The sequence below is a fragment of the Siphateles boraxobius genome, unplaced genomic scaffold (genome assembly GCF_051911475.1).
Source record: "Siphateles boraxobius isolate OS27281-9 unplaced genomic scaffold, OSU_SipBor_1 8, whole genome shotgun sequence".
Lineage (NCBI taxonomy): Eukaryota > Metazoa > Chordata > Actinopteri > Cypriniformes > Leuciscidae > Siphateles > Siphateles boraxobius.
Genome location: NW_027509208.1, coordinates 34,821,124 through 34,844,127, shown reverse-complemented (window position 1 = coordinate 34,844,127; position 23,004 = coordinate 34,821,124). Strand labels below are relative to the sequence as shown.

General features: G+C 39.1%; 2 protein-coding genes across 2 annotated transcripts in view; one reads left to right on the top strand and one right to left on the bottom strand.

Annotated features, from left to right (window-relative positions):
- Window positions 1-135: 135 nt before the first annotated feature.
- Window positions 136-12,605, top strand: slc35a1 (solute carrier family 35 member A1). Its single transcript, XM_077220368.1, has 8 exons — window positions 136-482; window positions 687-864; window positions 945-1,104; window positions 5,750-5,902; window positions 6,506-6,572; window positions 6,647-6,823; window positions 6,977-7,111; window positions 10,488-12,605. The coding sequence occupies exons 1-8, from the start codon at window positions 473-475 to the stop codon at window positions 10,619-10,621; spliced, it is 1,014 nt and encodes a 337-aa protein (XP_077076483.1). The 5' UTR covers window positions 136-472; the 3' UTR covers window positions 10,622-12,605.
- A 150-nt stretch (window positions 12,606-12,755) lies between these two features.
- rars2 (arginyl-tRNA synthetase 2, mitochondrial) overlaps window positions 12,756-23,004 on the bottom strand; it is a 33,768-nt gene continuing 23,519 nt past the window's right edge. The window contains exons 15-20 of the mRNA XM_077220362.1: window positions 20,586-20,653; window positions 19,734-19,843; window positions 17,759-17,854; window positions 15,963-16,037; window positions 12,947-13,010; window positions 12,756-12,871 (exon numbers count right to left, since the gene is read on the bottom strand). Of these exons, the coding sequence (XP_077076477.1) occupies window positions 12,785-12,871; window positions 12,947-13,010; window positions 15,963-16,037; window positions 17,759-17,854; window positions 19,734-19,843; window positions 20,586-20,653 (500 nt within the window). The 3' untranslated portion in view covers window positions 12,756-12,784. The remainder of the gene's footprint in view (window positions 12,872-12,946; window positions 13,011-15,962; window positions 16,038-17,758; window positions 17,855-19,733; window positions 19,844-20,585; window positions 20,654-23,004) is intronic.

The window sequence follows — 23,004 nt, the reverse complement described above, 5'->3', positions numbered from 1 at the left end:
GTACGTATCTACGTTTCTCTTAAATTACTAATACAGTTTTATGCATTAGAAGAAGAAAAAAAGACAGACAGCATTAAATTGCGTTCACCTATTTATTTGTGACCACATGAAGGATCAGATAGGACATTCAAACCTGCTGACTGACTTACTGGTAGCTTCACCAACACTGATAGGAAATTCAATAAATAATATCAATTACATTTAAATTGTATGCCAGGTTTATTTACTTATTTACTATTTATATTTATTTATTGAGGTACAGTTGAAATATAGATCTGACTTTTATTTTGAAGTGTTTGAAGTTTATTTTGGCGTGTGCGCGCACCCGGAAGTGCCCATGTGTTCCTGATGACGGTGGCTTGAGCTCTTCAATCGTCTTGGAAACAGAAATGCAGACAGACGTCTTGATCGGAAGATAGCTGATCGATTATTCCTATTGTTATCATTACTGTGCAACCGACAGAAATCAATCATGGCGAACGGTAAGTGAGCACCTCTCACTCTTGATCTAACGAGCTGTCATGTTAGTTTAAGAGACTAACGTAAATGATCATAACAACAATCTGTAACATCATGCTGCTTGTACTTTATTATATGAGGTGTTGGTTTATAAAGTGGCGTGTGGTTATTGGTGCTGGTGTGTGACTCGAGTCAGTGCAGTGATGCTGATGCTGTTTGTGTCTCAGAGTCAGTGAGTGTGATTTTCAAGATCTACTGCCTGTCTGTCATGACCCTGGTCGCTGCCACATACACTGTGGCCCTCAGATACACCCGGACTGTGTCCTCGGACCTGTACTTCTCCACCACTGCGGTCTGCGTCACTGAGGTCATCAAGCTGCTGCTGAGTCTGCTGATGCTGGTCAGGTGTGTAAGCCTGACATTGGCCCTGTCTCCTCATGTCATGTGTGATCTGATCTGATGTGCTGTGATGCTGTGTGTCGCAGGGAGACAGGGGACCTTGGCCGCTGCAGGAACGCTGTGGTCACACACATATTCAGAAGCCCCAAAGAGCTGCTGAAGCTGAGCGTGCCGTCGGTGGTGTACGCCATCCAGAACAACATGGCCTTCGTGGCCTTGAGCAACCTGGACGCTGCTGTCTACCAGGTATTATGAACATCTGAAGAAATACAGATTCTTTCATAATGAACTCGCTGTCGTTCCAAACCCTCTATTTGAACGGAATACAAAAATATACGTTTAGTAAGAACCTTCATTTAGTTGTTTGCCATAACAGTTTATATCAAAACAGCAGTCCGAACGACTGTAAGTCTACCATTACATGGTATATCTGCAGGGCTTGACATTAACATTTTTGCTCACCAGCCACTGTGGCTAGTAGTTTTCCAAAGTTTTCACTGGCCACAATTTTGACATCGATACTGCCATATAGATGTTTTTAATAGCATCTCATAATTTGGCAGCCGGTATATTAGGCTGCTGTCACTTTAAGACCTGACGCATGGATCCATTGTATTGTTACACATGCGTTTTCTTTCTCAACTGTTTACGTTCATTTAAAACAGAACTGACTGTTTTTTTCGTGAATTCTCGTTAATACCGACATTTTGACATTATTTTGTGTGTATTTGACTGTTTAAGTGCAAGATGAAAAACTCAAGATGGCTTGATATGCACGCACTTTGGGGTTGAGCACAAAATCTGAGGGAATGAGTAAATTTATGTGCAATACACTCAATCCCACGCCGAAATTCAAGCCCTGTAACACCAATAATATTCAGTGAGTAAAACGAGTAAGTGAGGAGAGGTGGGTTTATGTGTAACTCGCTGTCAGAGAGATGAGAGAGGAAGAGCAGCTGGTATCATGCGTCTATTCTGCGGAAAATGAGCATTGGAATTGTGTCTGATATTTCAGTATCGATTTGTATTGAAAAATCAATATTTTTGACAACACTAGATTTCACTTAGTTTATTATTTCAGATGCCTTTTTAAAACTACAATTGAAAAATGCAAATATTATATATAAACTAAAGCTTTGACAAGTACGATCACGGTGAACATTCAGATCTGATCCAGAGGGCAGTTGTCAGGTCAAAGATCACTCGTCCTGGCATCAGGTCAGAGGTCATCTACTCTCACCTAAGCTTACTCTACTCCTACAGCCTACATCATGCGTCAGGTCAGAGGTCATCTACTCTCACCTAACCTAACGCTACTCTTACATCAAGGGTCAGGGGAGAGGTCATCTTGCGCTGTTTCCATTCAAAGTTGAACATGTAAATTATGCGCAAAATGGGAATATCGCATAAACATTTACGAATAAAGCAGCGTTTCCATCCAGTGAGTCGAAAAAAACTAAATCGTCACTTTCAGATAAACTGGCCTTAAATATCACTAAGAAAAGTAGGAGAAGCCACTGTAAATAATAATTTCGTATAATAAACTATTTGGGCCTTAGAGCGTGGAGTGGAATATAGCACATATGCATTGTGTTTTGCAAATACATATAAATTAGCCTAGATAATATTTCACAAATACATACAACCCATCCTACAAATTGCATGTAACCTTTGAACAAATATCAAATCTAGTGCATACAAATGCATAACTGTCTGTTATGTTTGTGAGACACTTGGCTTTTTATTAGATCTCTCGGCTCGATTTTCTCACAAATGCAGTTGAGCAACTTCCTCTACTAAAACAGTAAATGGCGCTAAGATAGGGGATTCATTTAGCGCTAGTCTCCCGGGAGAAGCACTGATTTGAAACGTGTGGTTGCCTTTGCCTACAGCTGAGGAAAATGAGCGGTGAACAGGTGAGTTTCTGTCTTACTGTATCTATAATTAACCTTTTTGAGGTTTTAGTTTGCAAAATGTTTATTACATATCTAGACAGAAATCCACATTAGAACTTAGTAGCACTCCACTCTTTCTAGGATAGAGGAATCTATAAACTGAAAGCTCCCCCATCATAAGTTTTTACATTTTTCCTATCGGACGCGTGCGAAAGGACTAAATTAGTGATTGTTTCTACACTGAACGAGTCTATTTCTTTCGTTCACCATAATTTAATGAGAACATTTCATTTAATTGAAAGGAGGGTTTCATTTGTCTGTCTAAAATAATAATTTGGGCACTGTATATGTCACAGGCAAGTTAAGAAACAATTGTATATTGTTTGTTTTGTTCATTCATTATTGTATTACATTAACAGTTAAATGACTGAATTCCAACTAAATAAATAAAAGTGGGAACCTCCTTTCCATTAAATTAAATGTTCTCATTAATTTATGGAGAACGAAAGAAATCGACTCGTTCAGTAAATGTAACTTTTTTACAAAAATGTAAAAAAGCAACATGGCAGAGCTTTCAGTTTATAGATTCCTCTATCCTAGAAAGAGTGGAGTGCTACTAAGTGCTAATGTGGATTTCTGTCTTAATATGTAATAACATTTTGCAAAAGAAAACCTCAAAAAGGTTAATTATAGATAAAGTAAGACAGGAACTCACCTGTTCACCGCTCATTTTCCTCAGCTGTAGGCAAAGGCAAGCACGCGTTTCAAATCAGTGCTTCTCCCGGGAGACTAGCGCTAAATGAATCCCCTATCTTAGCGCCATCTACTGTTTTAGTAGAGGAAGTTGCTCAACTGCATTTGTGAGAAAATCTGCCTGGACACATTTGTGAGAAAATCGAGCCGAGAGATCTCATAAAAAGCCAAGTGTCTCACACTAGATTTGATATTTGTTCATAGGTTACATGCAATTTGTAGGATGGTTTGTATTTATTTGTGAAATATTATCTAGGCTCATTTAGTTGTATTTGCTAAACACAATGCATATGTGTTACTCCACTCCATTTTCGCTCAAATTGACCTTTGTACTTGAACATTGCTTTCTGTTTGTTGGCGAGACGAGTTTTCCTTTTCAAAGCAGATCGAGTTTGTTTGCAAAATGCTGGATTTGTTTGTTTAATTATGGCACAATATTAACTCCATAATTCAGGCGTTACAGAATGACCAAAACAGCATTACAGATCCCATGCAAAGTCACATGATTTTTTTTGATGCACATGGAGAAATTTATGCGATAAATGTGTTTCCATTTGAATTTATGCGCATGTATTCTTATCGAATAAAAAATGTATCCGACTCAAATGAGCACATATGGTTTTTATTCGCATTTTTCAAATTCATGTGCATCTTGGCGTTTCCATCCAGCAGTTTTGAAAGCAATATTCCAAAATGCAGATTCATTCATTCATCGAAGATATTCGTTCAGAAACACTGATTCATCCAATAATGAAACAAGTGAAGTCTTTATGAATGAGTCATTGAATCATTCATTCAACCAAATAAAAATTTGTATAATATTTATTATTTTATTAAATTGCAGTGCTTTGGAGAGCTTGGTTTTAACTGCAACTCCTCCTATTTATTATACAAACAGTAATTAAAATGTCTACAAATGAATAAAACTGACCTGAGAAACGCTGGGTCATGTGTTCACAGAGATCAGCCTCTAGCCGTGAACCATTTAAATCTCCAAACCGTAATGATGTAACAAAGCCTTGTTTACTGAAATCTGGTGACTTTGCCAGTTTAATATGAGCTCAGAATCACTGATTCAAAACGAATGATTCTCAAAAGTTTCGAAGCTTCACAAAGCTGAGTTTAGTATGCGTCCATCACTAGCTGAAACTCTCATTTATACTCGTATATATCATATTCGGTTCTGTAGAGGAGCAGGGGTGTTTTCATGGCATCAATGATGTCGATGAACCTTTTTTAATCTGGACCCTGATGTGTGTTGGACACAGCCTTATACAGTCCTCTCAGAGAGCACCTGATATATATTACACACAACACTCACATAAACCTCCAGCTGGCAGCGGTGCCCAGGTTTCTATCTCTGTCAGGAAACAGGTTTAGTGCCCAGAATGGAGACTTCACTCCCCTTAACTTTATGTGGAACTAAGGGATTTGTGGTTGGTAACTTTACATGGCAATCAGATGCGGTCTTCTGTCGCTTTAAAAGCTCGAGCTCTGTAAAGCAGGATGGATTCTGATTGGCTGTCAGTGTTTTTATCGCTCATCAGCTGGAAAAAAAACCCCCATTCTGACAACATTGTTTCTCTGTAAGTTATTGTTTTAGTTGTGCTGTTTACATTTAGAATGATCTATCTTCATAATTGTCGTTACACGACCAACGTAGACAGGAAGAGATCATTTCCGACCATTATTCACTTATTTCAGCATGAAGTTTAGAGTTGTGAATGATGAACTTTATGATACTGTTAAGGTGTTTTTAATCTTCCTGAATTGCTGTTTTATGGAAGAGAGCAGCGTGAAGATTCCTCAAAAACCACATGAAAACAACAGCGTACAGGTTTGGAACGACACGATCATGAGTAAATAATGCCAGACTCCACATTGAGTTCAGAGTGTGTAGTTCTCTCAGCTCGGTTTGAAGTCAACATGAAATCAGAATGAGCTCTGTTTGCTTTCGTACTAATGATCCTGTTGTCATTGTGAACAACTGATCAGTGTCCAAATTAAAAAACAACACTCTGTCTTCATAATTCTCTTTTCAGCTGACGTCTTATGGACTCCCGTCCTTCCTGTTTTCTCGTTGAATATCATGTTTGACTCAGATTATGGGAGATCAAGAACACTGTTTCATGTTGACGAACACTTTTCCTCATGACGAACACTGTCTGCAAGTTTTACCCCTAGAGGACGGAGGTGTGTGTCTGTTCCTGAAGCTCCAGTCTGACTGTGTGTGTGTGTGTCAGGTGACGTACCAGCTGAAAATCCCCTGTACGGCGCTGTGTATGGTGCTGATGCTGAGCCGCTCTCTGAGCCGTCTGCAGTGGTTCTCCGTCTTCATGCTGTGTGGAGGCGTCACGCTGGTGCAGTGGACCCCCCCGCAGTCCACCAAAGTTCAGGTACCGACACTGATGATTCAGCAGGCTTCACCTGCCATCAGAGTTACGAGTTTCCTAGTCGGAATTTGGACATGAATGCCTTCTCAAGTCGTATAACTACTGGGAAACTCTGAGATAACTTTGATATCTGATTCCCGAGTTGGGCGGGCCGATTGCCGCTATTGTTCACTAGTTTTTCAAATCCTTGTCCAGTTGTTAAAGTAGTTCTCATTAACAGTTATGACGTAACAAAGCCTCATTTACTGAAATCACTAGTGACCACATATGAGCTGATTTATTTGCCTGCGTGAATTATTCTGGAGCGGAAGATATAGCAAAATAAAACACCGGTCATGAATTAGAAGGCTAAAATGATCATTTTTAAAGACAAATGTGGGAGGAGCTTTACTATTACTGGATTTACTTTTATCATAGATGGATGCACTTTTTTTGGGGGCTTCAAAATCTCAGGCACCATTCTGGGTACAGGATATTTTTTAATATAACTCTGATTGTGTTCGTCTGAAAGAAGAAAGTCATATACACCTAGGATGGCTTGAGGGAGAGTACATTTTTATTTTTAAGTGAACTTTTAAGACACACTTTAATGTGTGTCTGATTCAGGTGGAGCAGAACCCGTTCCTGGGCTTCATGGCGATCGCCGTCGCGGTCCTCTGCTCCGGGTTTGCAGGTATTGTGTGTTCACTCATGTTATTGATGGTTTCTCGCATTAGGGAACATTAGTGACTCTCTGTTTTGAATCAGGTGTGTACTTTGAGAAGGTCCTGAAGAGTTCGGACACCTCTCTGTGGGTGCGAAACATCCAGATGTACCTGTCAGGAATCGTGGTGACCCTCATCGGGGTCTACTTGACAGACGGCGCCCAGGTCTTGGAGAAAGGCTTCTTCTACGGATACACGCCGTGGGTCTGCTTAGTCATCTGTGAGTGACGTCAGCATGACCTTTAATTCTGATGCCTGCAGTCATGCTAGTTTGAAGAAGAGCAAGAACGCCCTGCCCAAACAGACGCTGCAAGCTCTTGAATTCCATTGATGAAATGGTCCGACTGGTTTCTCCTGTGTTTTCTGCCTGCAGTTTTGGCGAGCGTGGGAGGAATGTACACGTCTGTGGTGGTGAAATACACCGATAACATCATGAAGGGCTTTTCTGCTGCCACTGCGATCGTGCTGTCCACCGTGGCGTCTGTCCTTCTCTTCGGCCTGCAGATCAGTGAGTGCATCGTTCAGTCTCGTCTTCTGATTAGTAGGCCTGAAACAGACATGACTGTGATGCTCCAGTGGCGACCTGACTACTGCAGTAAAGCTGGCGTCAGGTCCTGCTTAAGCACCAAAATAAAGAGCTAATGATGCGTTTCATCTGTATTTGATGATAGGAAATCTAGTCACAAAATTGACCAGTGCATGGTCCGAAGTTAACTTTTTGGCTCACCTGCCACGGGGACTGGTAGATGAAAAAATCCACCAGCCAAGCATATTTTTTACCAGCCAAAATAATAAACAGCCTTTTTGTGTCATATCTATCTATAAATTACAGGAACGTCTGTCTGTCTGTCTGTGTGTCTATTAATCGCATATCTCTCGAACCGCTTGTCCGATGGATCTCAAACTTGACAGGTGTCTTGCTACGAGCACGAGTAAGTGCAGTGCCGAGTTTGACGTTGTTTGGATTAGAAATGCAAAAGATATCGTCAAATATATCGGTAAAAGAAGCACACATTGAAGTTGTGGTTTAAAAACAAACGTTCTGACATTAGAGAGGGTTGAGGTTTAAAGATAAACATTCTGTCAGCTAAACATTAAGTCAGCTACACTGTTTACTTCTGAATATTGTAGTTATTCAGAAGTTGTTAGTTGTCAGTAGTTATGGTAAACATACCTATTAAGCTCACCAAAATCTACATTGAGAAATTTTTAGTGCACAAGATATTGGTTTAAGCACAAGAAGTTATTTTAAAATAAAATATTAATATCCCACACAATAATATTTCATTTTATTTTAAATGACAAATGTATTTCAATTAAGATGTACATCATTAAATATAAAAAGTCTGGCTGTGCTTAATGCGTACATTTTTTACCATTATGGATGGATGCACTTTTTTTAGCTTCAGTGGTGGTTGCAATTCACTGCCATTATAAAGCTCGGAAGTGCATCCTTATGGACATTTTTGTCCTTTTCAGTTTTGTTTTTTTTGATCACTTTGCCTGTGCTAATGCTAACTGCATAAAATTTTGCACAGGTGTGTGTTTTTATTGGAATTTTACTAATACACCGCCCTTTTCTTAAAAAAATCTTTTTTGCACTAGCTACACAAAATACTCCAACGCCTTTTGGACAAAAATGGCCCCATTGAAACCCATTAAAACTGCCATTTTTAATCCCAGGTCCTTTTAACTATAAAATGGTGCAATCTTTGTTAAGAGGCTTTCATTTTGTTGGCAAGGCTTCAAAATTTAAATTTTTACTATTTTTTACCAGATGGTGCCATTTTTCCAGGTTTGGCCTATAAAACAAATATCGCCTTATTCCTGTTTTCAGCTTCGGCATATTATAGAGCCAATTGGATAAATTGTGCAACGATAATTGTGTGGGTGTGTTGGTATGGATGTCAGAGTGTGGTTTGTATGTGTGTAATAAAAAAAATGTGTGTGTATATGTGTTTGTGTGCTTGTTAAACTCAATTGCAAATCTAAAATCCAATCACTGTGTGCACCAGTGGAGTTTTGCTGGCACCCAATGGGGAAAATTACTGCGCCCAAACAAAATCTTACCGAAAGCTCTTTTTTTTTTAAATATCATCCTCAAATTTGTAACACAACTTGTTTAGATTTATGGCTTTGAATTTATATCAGTTTTAGAGTTCAACATGTTTCATAAAATATATATTTTATATAAAATAACGATAATAATGTTCATAAATAATTTTCATAAACTTAAACCTCCATATTTTTGCACTTGTTTAACTTCAGCAATAATCTGCCAAGGGTTCTCTTTAAAATGAGACCAAACTTAAGTCTTTGCACCCAAACCTAACATTTTTATGATAGTTTTTTGACATGGACATTTTTGTCCACTTTGTTGCTATGTGTAACTTTTTTTGTTAATGCTAACTGCATGAATTTTGGCACAGGTGTGTATTTTTATTGTAATTTTACTCTTTCACCCCCGTTTCCTTTGAAAAATCTTTTTTGCACTAGGTTCACAAAATACTTCCCTCTCAGAGCCTTTTGGACAGAAATGTCCCCATTGAAACCCATTAAAACTGCAATTTTTAATCTCAGGGCCATTCAACTATACAATGATGCAATCTTTGTGAAGAGGCTTTCATTCTGTTGACAAGGCTTCAAAATTTTAATTTTTACTATTTTTTTTATCAGATGGTGCCTTTTTTTGAGCTTGGCCTATAAAACAAATATCGCTTTATTCCTGTTTTTTGCTGCGGCATATTATAGAGCCAACTAGATAAATTATGCAACGATATTTGTGTGGGTGTGTTGGTATGGATGTCAGAGTGTGGTTAGTATGTGTGTTATAAAAAAAATATGTGTGTGTGTGCATGTGTGTGTTTGTAATATTGAGAAACTCAACTGCAAATAACAAATCCAATCACTGTGTGACCAGTGGAGTTTTGCTGGCACCCAATGGGGAAAATCTGTTACTGCACCCAAACAAACTCTTACCGAAAGCTCATTTTTTGAGATATCATCCTCAAATTTGGAACACAATTTATTTAGATTTATGGCTTTTATTTTCTTGCCGTTTTAAGGCCTCATTATGCTTCTGCGTCAACTCCACGGTGTAGCTACGCCGTCACTCCTACGGCGTCGTTGCCGTTTTATGGTTCTGCGTCAGGTTGAGTGGCATCGCGGTGCATCTGACCAATCACAGCCCTTGTGGTCTGCGTCGCCTCGACGCGTAGTTACAATTTTTTGGAGGTGCACGTCGAGCTACGGCGGAGGGGTTCGCGGCGACGCAGAGGGGTCTGCGGGGGTACGCCGTCGATTCGACGCAGAAGCATAAAATAGGCTTTAGAATTCAACTTGATTTATAAAATATATATTTTGTATAAAATAATTTTCATAAACTTTTACCTATAAAACTTTTTTTTGGATTTACTTATTTTAGCTCTTTACTTATCAGTGTTTGAAAGCAGGCGTCTATCAGAGGATCCCTAATATATCCACTGATAAACTGATCCGCAGATAGACGCCTGCTTTCAAACGCTCCCGTGTGCTTTTGGTCATGCAGGCGCAAGCATCTCTAACACTCTATTCTACATCTCTATTCTAACCCTTTAACCCCACTGTGCTGGATATGCAATTTGCTGGATATAGCAAATTATGACTAAATGAACATGTTATGCAAGATAAATGGTATATGCTTAATTTCACGATAAGTGTGTGATTAAAAATATGAATCTATCAACAGCCCTAGTTGAAATGAACAGGAACTAAGATTAATGAATGCTGTAGAAGTATTTTTCATCATTCGTTCATGTTAACAAACAGGCCTCTATTGTTAAGTGTGGTTTTCGAGGAGCATCGTGTCATTCTGTGCTCATTCATTCACTCTCTGGTCTTTGCAGCGACAACGTTCATCTTAGGAGCATTGCTGGTGTGTGTGTCCATCTACATGTACGGACTGCCCAAACAAGACACCAGCAAACTGCAGAAGCCCAGCACAGAGCGAGAGGACACGCAGAAACTCATCGCCGTCTGACGCTGGTCAACACATGACTCTCGCTGTTCACAGCTGCAGAAACTGACCCGAGCAACACTACATCAGGAGGAAGGAGAAACGTTTTATTCGTGCTGCGGATGATGATGAAGGAGGGGTTTATGGGGAAGAACGTGGGTTTTTTTCTATCTATGTAAAATCATTTATACTATAGGACTTGATGAAGATGGTGAGACACTGCCGCAAGGTACCAACACTGATGCCAAAACTGCATACTGAACGTCGGACAGGTTTTTTTATTCAGGATCTTTGTTTAGATTTCCAGTGTAATTTGCTGAAGGGTTCTTAAATATTTACATAAGCTGAGCGTGAGAAGGATCCCCACAGTTCTGGAGCGCCGGCTCGTTTTAATCACAGAGCAAACGTTGAAAGAAACGCCTCGTAATCCAGGACAATCGCTGTGTGTGTTTATGAGGCGGCTCTGATGGACTGATGTGTTTGATATTAAACGTGCCTGAAGTCAAGCTCTCATATAGTGAGTATTTACACGCATCAAGCCCGAATCCAACCCCATTCAGATTCTGAACAAAGTACTTCATGTGTAAACTTTGCAATCCCATTCACATATTCGTTTATTGCATTCATTTAGAGCAAAACAGAGAAAGTAATAATTGGCGTTTTTGCCTTGATGATGCATTCTGGGGGTTTTAAGAAGTCTTAATTCACCCTTACACAAATTAAGCTATTAATGTCTTTAAGTCTTAAATGCATGAAGTTTTGACATTAAATGAAGCACTGCAAAGAAAAAGAGAATCTTTCTGCGTATTTTTTGTCCTGTTTTCCAGTTCAAATATCTAAAATTAAGTCTTGAAAAATTAAAATGAGTTCATACTTAAATCAAGAACAAATATCTGTCAATGAGTTATGAAAACTTCCCATTGAATTAAGATGATTTTTCTAAATCCATTGGCAGATATCTGTTCTTGTTTTAATCATAAACTCACTTCATTTTGGTCTATTTCACAGAAAACATGATTTCATATTTTATGCCATTTTGTATCTGTAATAAATGCATCTTGATTTAAGAATACATTTGTACTGGAAACACGACAGAAATAGTAAGGGAGAGCATCACTTTTGTGCAGTTTGATCAGAAGGTACAGTAAAATATATATGTTTTAGTGGTTGGGAGAAGAGTGATTAAAGCTGCTTTTTTTGTAAAATTTTATTTAAAAAAAGTTATGGATATCAGTTGTATTTTCAAACTCTGAAGTGTTGCTAATACAGCTCGTGTTTCTCTTTAGACATTTACATTCAGAGAATGCATTAAAGCATTGTGTTCATTCCAATTTATTCCTTAAATATTCAGTACTTGGTCTTAAATTTACCTTCATAAAACCTGCATAAATTTTTTTTCAAACTGTCTGAAAAGCTTTTGAAAATATTTCATCTCCTCCAGTGAACATCACAGCACTGCACAAGTTCATTTTAATTCTGATTGATTAAGGCTTCACATGGCTAAAATGTTCCCGTTAAACATGATTTAATAGTTTAGATGAAGGGCTCAGTGTGATTGATCAATTTTCTGTTTCATTGGTTTTCTCGAAGTGATAACGTGCTTACATGAGGAGAAACTTGAAATATTTTTCACCTCTGACACATCAGTTTGATACTGTAATCATGGTTTAATGCTGCAGTCACAAAAGTAAAGTCTGATTTTGATGATCATTTGCTCCTATATCTGTCGCAGGTTTGAATGGCATTTGATTAAATATTTCAAAAGTTCAAAAGAGTTGCTTATGGTAAATACAAAAACCATTTAGCATCATGAAAATGTGTCGTGTTTGACAATTACTCAAGGACCACTTTTGGCATGAAATCACTCTGTATGATACATTTTTTAGAAATTCTTAATTTTATATTTTAGAAATCTAAATAGGGGCAATAGACACTTTTTCATTATTATTTTTTTTCATACTCATCCAGACCTGGAAAATACTCCAATAAAATTTCATACTTTTTCAAAGACTTCTGCATTTAAACAGTTCCAATACTACAAAACCAGACATATCCTGTTCTGAGGGGCTTGTGCAGCATCATTTCACAGTGATTTTTAAATATGGGCAATAAATGCATAAAACATGATGTTGTGTGTTAACCAAGAAATGAACAAATATTGAAGAAAAATACTTTTATTACAGGAATTCACATTTTGTCAACTGGTGTAATACCCAGAATCCTCATACCACTGGCCAGCACTGAGCGGACGGAGCTGAACAGACACAGTCGGGCCTGAGGAAACACACACTGTAAGCGTCGGTCCAGCTGCTGAACAGTCTCTGATAGTAAGTGTGTGTGTGTGTTTACCTGGGCCGTCGCTGCTGGACTTCCCTTCACGGGCAGCTCTCGATGAGCCGACGCCACCAGGTGACTGAAAACACAGTAAAACCTCATCAGAACAAACACAGACAGACCATAAACCTCAGTCACAGTCCTGTTGACTCACTGCTCTACACATTCTGTTAAAAGCCTCGTTCAGACTGTCAGTCCAAACCTCGTTTTTGTGCATCTGTAATCTGATCATTTTCACAAGAGTGAACAGTGAAAGAATAACATTGTCTATACACTGTCATGTTGTAAATAAGACTTATCTGTATTGCACAATGACATTACCATAGAAACCAACAGTTGCAATGCACGAGTGTGGACATCAATTATTTTAGATCAGATTCCAATCAGATACACAAATAATCTGATTTGGACTGATGTGAACGTAGTCTAAGGGTGTGTTTACACAAAGTACTGAAAACTGAAAAGTTTTTCCATTTGGATATTTCATGTAAGTATTGTTTTCAAGAACGTGCACTTTGAAACCCGTTTTCAAAAGGTTGTGTTTTCACACCCCATCCCCCAGTGGCGACCTGACTACTGGTGGATCTCTGTAAGAACTAAGTGTTTACGAGGCTTTTCCGCCTCTGTGTCGGTCCTGCAGTAAAGCTGGCGTCAGGTCCTGCTTAAGCACCAAAATAAAGAGCTAATGATGCGTTTCATCTGTATTTGATGATAGGAAATGTAGTCTCAAAATTGACCAGTGCATGAAAAAAATGTCCTGTAGTATCTTACCTTAAAACGGTATACTAACTTTTTTGTTCTTTTTATGCATTCCTTGTTAGGCTATTAATAGATGTTGTATGTATCACAGCTAATATGTGATGCATTAACAAAGCAAGGCATGCAGTGCAGAACCAGCCCAAGGCCCGACACAACAGCCAATTGGCCTATTTCACAAAATGGCGACCGAGACCGGATGTAGAGTAAACTCTTTTCCGGTGAAAGCGCTAGCAGTTGCAGTCGGAGAACAAATGCGGAGACTAAAAGCGGTCCGTCCTGTTGCATACCTTTTTATGTCTCAACCCAAAGAAGAAACAACCCTATTTATCACTTCACAGCTTTCCGTGTTTTGCTGGTTTCCTAGGAACAACTGGGCAGAAGTTAAATCACGCCAGAGTGACACAGACGACATAAAGTCTTCTGGTCGCGCCGCCGCCCGCTACGATCGTCATTCATTCTCAAAATGGACTGTGAACAGCTTGTTTTCTCTCTGTCATTCATATATCTGACAAAAGTAAGAATAGCAGATGTTGTCCGTTTTGTTGACAGTTTTCAGGGAGCTGTGAAAAGATCGGTGAAATTGGACAAAGGTTACAAATTCTTGACGTTTGCTTACATTAAAAAAAAAGTTCCATTCATTTAAATGGCATGCCACTTGATGACTAAGCTCACATTTAACGTTACTATATCTAAACACAATAAATAAATAGATTGAAATGATGTCTGATTGCTATGAGTGAAATCTAGGGGCTTTTGTTACAAATTCATGTTATTAGGTGTTAGTTTGCCCAGGAGGTTGCAGCAATCTTCCACTAGATTATGGCTCATTTTTCATGTTACCACCATGAATGAAACTAAGAATTGTACATCTTTACAGTGAATTTGACCTAAAGTTGCTATAATAAAAAAATGGTTAGACTAAAAACATGAAGTGAGTGATATTACATGTTTTAAAAAAAATCATGATGTTACAAAATAACATTTTAATGTCTGAGGTCACCTTATGAAAATAAAATATATTTCCCTATATATGAATGATTAATATATGAAACGGTTTAACAGCTCACAGGCATAAATGGTTTAAAATATACAGAATAATATATGGTGTTAATATATTACAATATATTGAATAATACATAAGGAATTTTCATATATTAAAAAATATATAATGTATGTAAATTTTATATTCAGTAATACACTTCATCATACAAGGATTAAAGTTATCCGTCGCTACGAGAGTCTACGACGGATTTCCGTCAATATCAGGATTCCCCCCTGTCCTTGTGTCTTAAATTCACTTTTCATAATTTTAGGGCCGTAAATATACTTACATTTCTCAAATAGTGTAATAAATGTCTTAATTTTAGTTTGAATGGGAAGGACGAGGTGTTCACTCTGCTGAGGGGGATGTGATAAAGCCTGGAGTGGAGCAAAAGCCCGTTCCTCGCTGCGCTCTAAGCGTGCTGTCATCACTCCGCTCTTGATCCACTCCGGGTTTTCCAGTCCCACTCACGGGAAAAACTGCTTCGTGTTTACACAACTTTAAAAGTTATTCTAATATGTTTATTTTTGTATATCACAAACGTCTGAATTTATAATACTATATGTAACGGTTTGGAAAGTATTCGACACGTTTAATAAATGTTCCAGCTGCCCTTGCTTGCACAAGTAAACAGCAGGCCTGGCAAAGCGCACCCAGGAAAAAAGGGTAAGAAAATTACAGAAAACAACTTCTACAAACAATTTTAAATTGCCAACAGTTAATAATAATAAATAAAAGTGCATGACGTGCAAATCGGATAACAATCAAGTGCAATATAAACATGTTTTGTCAGGGCATCACTCCCGAACCCCTGCATCAACACTCAATTTCAACATCTGCTTCCTCCTTTACACGTGTCTGGCGTCTCCCCAGTTGTTCCATGAAAACACGGAAAGTTGTGAAGTGTAAATAGGGTTGTTTCTTCTTTGGATTGAAACATAAAAAGGTACGCAACAGGACGGACCGCTTTTAGTCTCCGCATTTGTCCTCCGACTGCAACTGCTAGCGCTTTCACCGAAAAAGAGTTTACTCTACTTCCGGTCTTGGTGGCCATTTTTGTGAAATAGGCCTATCTCCACTGCGCAGAGGAGGACAACTTTAACTGCGACATGATGATTAACAGGCCAATTATGGTGTGGTAGTTTGTCTCAAAGCTTGCCTACCCTTCTGCTACACACTCACACTTACTCAGCGTGGTGTAAGTAGGTGAACTGGGATGATCACGTGTACCTGAGGGTCATGAGGAAGTTGACCAGGTGTCTGGGCTGCAGGTCATTCACCGACTGAAGAAGCACTTCATCATATCTGAAAACCATTAGCCAGTCAGACGTTACTGTGGTACAATTACACTTTCATACTAGAATCAAAGTCTCCATTCACAAATTATTATTTGGAATAAATAAACGGTCAACCTCTGCTGCTTTATTCTTCAACGGACCGCTTATACCACATCTCAAGACATTTGTCAGAGTTCGTCCTATAAGAGAACCTACTACGCTTTTTCAACTTTCTATAGTGTGTAATGTTGCTGTTGGAGCATGAAAACGGAGAGTTATTCTCTATATCAGTGTCAGTGTTTCTGAACTCCTGAAACGCCTCCATTGTAGTCTTGAGTTTCTTCTGGGAACGAACACGTCACAATATTCCTCATAATAATTCATACGCAGAGTAAAGGGGCGGGGCCTGGTTGAGTTAGTAAACTGTAAGACTGGAAAAACTGGAAGAGCGGGAAACTGAGAAAACAAAGAGAATTTCTCTCTTGTGCACCATTTGAGATGCAAGTCTCACCTCCCCCTCTCTCATGTTGAGATACTCGCGGTATCACAGAGGCAAAACTCTGCATATGCCTTGACCCCCCCCATCCCCTCTTCCCTTTCTCTCACTTGAAATTAACCCAAAAATCTATTCGGGTTAATGTGAATAATTATAGTACAGTATTACACGTTTAGTATCATTTGAAATGTCTCAGTGCGACTGGAACAAAGGTCTCATTCCCAAAGAAGTAAAGCAGAAGGTAAGAAGAGTTTAGAGATAACTTTCACACAGAGGAGGGTGTGTCTTCCAGGCAAATGGTTTCCTGCTCTCAAAAGTGTAACCTCTGAATGCAAATTCACATTGTTAGCATGTGAAATGCAACCAGAGTCTCAGTGCGATTTGTACCTGAGATCAGCCTGTGAATGCTAAGAGTCGCCGAGACACTCAGCATCATGCATTTTCTAATGTCAGGTTCGCATCTTTTCTCCTCTTTATTCGAGAGCATTTAATGTTTTGCTTTGAACTGATTAAGAAATTGGCATGATACATTTACCTGACATAATAAATTGTAAACATCTGACTTTATTCTAATCGATTCTGACATCATTTTCAGTAAAGAGTTAAAAAGAATAGTCAAACATTCGCTCACACTTAATGTTGCACAGATATCATTAAAACCTTTTTCATTTATGGAGTCAGATGAAATAACGAGTTAATACATATGAGAAAATGTATTTCATTTAATCAAATTACTTTGCCACGTGGAAAGAAAGTAACACGCAGAGACCTTCACCTGTTCTAATGGAAACATCCATTGGGCCGATTGAGTCGGGCTTACAGTATTGTGTTAAACAGGTGGTTATAGGAAGGGGCGGGACATTTCCCAAACACACTCGAAGCGCTCGACCAATCACAACACACTGATCCAGCCTACCAATACTTTCCATTGATAATAAATGGTTGACAGACCTGGAACTGATTCATAGCTGTGTGTTTCTGTTTACTGGAAAACAATTGCACATAAACTCATGACAGCATGTATCCCACTATTGTGTCATTCATTATTTATATGATGTGAACTGAATAGATGAGCTTTAAAACAAACCCAGCTCATAGTATCCATACTGATACGATTCAGCATTTATCTGGGTGCGTGCGTCCCTGCCTCCTCCAGTGATGTTGTCGGACCAGCCTCACTGGCTTTAGATCAGTACTGTGTTCCAGCGGTGATGTTATATATGTGAAGTATGTGTGAGAAAGGTGAGGCTCACCTGAGCAGGTGCTGGAGAACTGAAATACTTCTGCTGTCCATGAGAGGAGAGACGTCATGGCAAGAGTACGTCTCACTCACATGTCTCCTCAGCAAACTGTGAAGACAAACACAGCAGCACTACACAAACATATTCATGAGCCAGATCTGCACATTCATCTGGTCATTACTGCAAATTAAACCCCTGACAGTGCATCAGGACTGGGATAGACATAATAAATGGGATACCAAATAAATGAATATAGATTAGAGTCTAAATGACCTGAAGTGAGAAGACAGACAGTTTGGAGTGACACATGAAACTATTACAGCACTTCAACTGACTGACGCAACCATCCATAATACAGATTAAAGCCATTAGACACAGATGTTGTCCAATCCAGAGAGACGGGTCGTGAATTTATTTAAAGTGCCCCTATTTTGCTTTTTGGTAAATTCCCTTTCATGTAGTTTAATACAGCTGTTTGTGAATGTAAAAGGTCTGCAAATTTTTTTACAAATCTAAGTGCACATAAATTGAGTTGTTGTCTTCTTAAAAGAAAGAACGAATTTGAACAGCCTGAAACGAGACTTCAGTAATTCCAGTCCTATGTAGGTTTGTAAGTAATTTGCATGTCTTGGTTGGCTGAACAGCGTCTCCTTTACACCTCAAACACTGTAGTTTATCTGAGACTGGAAGAGTTTGGTTTGTGGTGTTCATGTTGAGAAGACGCTGTTTTCTGCTGACAAAGCAAATCCACCAATCAGAGCAGAATAATCACAACAGACTTGGCCATCTGACCAATCAGAGCAGAGTAGACCAATCACAACAGACTGCGCCATCTAACAATCAGAGAAGAGTAGACCAATCACAACAGACTGGGTCATCTGACCAATCAGAGCAGAGTAGACCAATCACAACAGACTGGGTCATCTGACCAATCAGAGGAGAGCAGACCAATCACAACAGACTGGGCCATTTGACCAATCAGAGCAGAGTAGACCAATCACAACAGACTGGGCCATCTGACCAATCAGAGTAGAGTAGACCAATCACAACAGACTGGGTCATCTGACCAATCAGAGCAGAGTAGACCAATCACAACAGACTGGGCCATCTGACCAATCAGCAGAGTAGACCAATTACAACAGACTGGGTCATCTGACCAATCAGAGCAGAGTACACCAATCACAACAGACTGGGCCATCTGACCAATCAGAGCAGAGTAGACGAATCACAACAGACTGGGTCATCTGACCAATCAGAGAAGAGCAGACCAATCACAACAGACTGGGCCATCTGACCAATCAGAGCAGAGTAGACGAATCACAACAGACTGGGTCATCTGACCAATAATAGAAGAGCAGACCAATCACAACAGACTGGGCCATCTGACCAATCAGAGTAGAGTAGACCAATCACAACAGACTTGACAATCTGACCAATCAGCAGAGTAGACCAATCACAATAGACTGGGTAATTCGAGAGCAGAGGAGGCTCTCAGAAAGGAGAAGTTTAGAGAGACTGAATCTCTGATTGAACTGTTTCAGACACAGTGAGAAAAGTGCTGATGCTGCAGTGAATATAATGAGTAAATTAAAGTGTTTTTGACTTTGGATGCATGTAAACCTGTTATAGGAGATACCAAAAGAATTAATAGCCTTTTAAAATAGCATAATAGGGGCACTACAAGTATTTGAACATCATGAAACAAGCCGCTCCAGTCGTTTAATACTCCCCATGCATAGTTTGGGAACAAGTCTGTACCGAGAAGTGAGCTAAACTCTCCCAAAAACTCCTTTAGTTGTCATCCTCATTTGTAAACTGTATACAGTTTTTTTTAATGGTATTATAGCAACTAGCTGTATATAAACCAATATTCAATAGTTCATGCATTGTATATATTTGGTGTGTGTGTGTGTGTGTGTGTGTGTGTGTGTGTGTGTGTGTGTGTGTGTGTGTGTGTGTGTGTGTGTGTGTGTGCGTGTGTGTGTACCTGCAGAGCCGGGCGTGTGTGTACTGCAGAAACACACCCGTGTCTCCTTGAGTCTGCAGGACTTTGTCCCAATCAAATTTATAGTCTGACATCAGAGGCCCTTTGAAGTCCTGACAAACACATTAGATAAACATCAGTACACAAACCGATAGCATGTAGCTATACAAAAATTACACGCACTCAGACTGAATATGACAACAATCAATATGAAATTATGCCTGCCAGGGCAGATCACACAAAAAAAAAATCACACATTTCAGAAGTGAAATGCAGTCAGGCTTTATCCATAGAGGAACCGTTCTGGTGCTTGAGTGAGAGAGTGTGTGTGTATATATATGTATGTGTGTGTGTGTATGTATGTATGTATGCGTGCGTGTATGTATACATGTATGTATGTATGTATGTGTGTGTATATATGTATACGTGTGTGTGTGTGTGTGTGTGTGTGTGTGTGTGTGTGTGCGTGTGTGTATATATATATGTGTGTGTGTCTATGCATGCATGCATGTATGTATTTATGTATGTATGTGTATATGTATATGTGTATGTATGTGTATGTATGTGTGTGTGTGTGTGTAAATATGTGTGTGTCTGTATGTATGTGTGTGTGTATAAGTGTTTGTATATACAGTATATGTGTGTGTGTATATGTGTGTAAATATGTGTGTGTGTGTGTGTGTGTGTGTGTGTATGTGTGTCTGTGTATGTGTGTGTATATGTGAGTGTGTATATGTAAGTGTGTGTGTATATATGTATGTGTGTGTGTGTGGGTGTGTACATATGTGTGTGTGTGTGCGTGTACGTGTGTGTGTGTGTGTGTGTGTGTGTGTGTGTGTGTGTGTGTACACACACCTGTATGATTAAAGCGCTGATCCCAATCCTCTCAGCCGTCTGTTCCGGCTCCTCCAGCACTTTTGAAGCTGCACAATACACAGAAAGAGCCCCAGTTAACCAAAACCAGTTCCTCATGCCATGTTAATGTGCTTGAAATCTGGGCTTTCTGTTTGATCACAACCTTAAATGTGAGAAACGGATCACTACTGTTGTAAAATCATGCTTTTTTCATCTTCGCCAACTTTAAAGTGAAACCCTTTTTATCCCAGAGTAACTTCCAAACAGCGATTCATGCTTTCGTAACATCTCATCTAGACTATAGTAATTCACTTTATATTGGTGTCTCTCAGTCTTCGCTCTGCTGTCTACAGCTAGAGTCCTCACTGGGCCTCTCAAGGGGTCGTCGATCAGCCCTATTTCATTCACACTGCACTGGCTACCTGTCAAATTTAGAAATGATTTTAAAATTGTATTATTTGTTTTTAAGGCCCCCAACAAATTTTCCCCTCAGTACCGAAGCGATGTGCTCTGTCTGTACACTCCTTCTGGAGCTCAGAGATCACGGTCTGCTCATTCAGCCTAAATCTAGACTTCAACAACCGGGCAATCGGCTTTTGCGACCGCAGGCCCGACCAGCTCTCTACATTAGACTAGCTCCCTCTGTTTCCAACATCAAACCTTCTTTAAAGACGTCATTATTCTCTTTGGCTTTTAATACTCTTTGATTTAGGTACGATTCTTGTTTATTTATTGTTGTGTGTTCCTTTATTGGTTGTTTTATTTTTATTTTATTCTGTTCCGTACAGCACTTTGGTCAGCTTTGGTTGTTTTTAAATGTGCTTTATAAATAAACATTGTATTGTATTGTATGAACTTTATTGATCCAATTCAAATGTTGATTACTGTGTATATACACTCACCTAAAGGATTATGAGAACCCCAAATCAGAAAGAGTTGGGACATTTTGTAAAATGCATTAAAATCAAGAATCTGTGCTTTGTTAATTCTATTTAAACTTTTTTTTAACTGAAAAAAGTACAAAGAGAAGTTTTCAAATGTTTTCACTGACCAACAATTGTATTTTGTAAATATGAACAAATTTTGATTTTGATGGCTGCAACACACCCCAAAAAAGTTGGGACAGAGACATGTTTACCACTGTGTCACTTCACATTTCCTTTTAATTACACTTTTTAATCATTTGGGAGTTGAGGATACTAATTGTTCGAGTTTTGCTAGTGGTATATTTGCCCAATACAGCCGCTCAACAGTCTGTGGTCATCGTTGCCTGATTCTCCTTTTCATGATGGGTCATACATTTTCCATAAGAGACATATCTGGACTGCAGTAAACAGGCAGGCACATCTCTTCTATGGTGCAGAGTGTCTAGAAACCACTCAGTTTTAGCACGTGCAGAATGAAGCCTGGCATTGTCTTGCTTACCAGGAAAGATGTCATCTTGATGGCAGTTTATGTCTCTGTACAGTCCAAATACATGTCAATGGTACCTTCACAATAATGCAAGTTACCCATACCGTTTGCAATGATACACCTCAGTACCAGGACAGATGTTTGCTTTTGCACCTGTCGCTGGTGAGATTCTGGTTGGTCCCTTTCGTCTTTGGGACTGAGAACTCTGTGTCCATTTTTTCCAAAAACAAGCTGAAACATGGAGTCATCTGACCACAGCACACATTCCCACTGTCTTCTAGACCATCTGAGATGAGCTCAGGCCCAGAGAACTCGCCGGCATCTCCACATAGAACTGATGTAAAGCTTTCTCCTTGCGTAACAGAGATTCAAGTGGCATTTCTTGATGCAGAGTCAGACTGTGTTCAGTGAAAATGGTTTTCCAAATTACTCCTGTGCACATGTGGCTGTATTTAACGGATTAGCATGATGATATCTTGTGCAATGCCATCTGAGGGCTCAAAGGTCACACATTCAACAGAGGTCTACTGCCTTGCCCAACACAGACTGAGATTTCTCTGTATTCCCTGAATCTTGTGACTATATTATATATGGAAGATGATGAAAGGCATAAATTCTTTGCAATCTTGCATTGAGAAATGGTATTTTTTAATTGTTTGACAATTCTCTCAAGATATTTGGGACAAAGTGGTGAGCCATGACCCATCTTTGCTTAAAAAGACTGAGAAGTACTTTTACACCCAAACATGATACCCTCAACTATTACCAATTCACCTGCTCATTGTGGACTGTTTCAAAATAGTTGGATAATCTTATTTGGATAATCTATTCACTTTTATTTGGTCTCTGTCCCAACTTTTTTGGGGTGTGTTGCAGCCATCAAAATCAAAGTTTGTTCATATTTACAAAATACAATTATGTTGGTCAGTGAAAACATTGGGAAACTTCTCTTTGTACTTTTGTCAGCTAATAAAAGGATAAATAGAATGAACAAATCACAGATTCT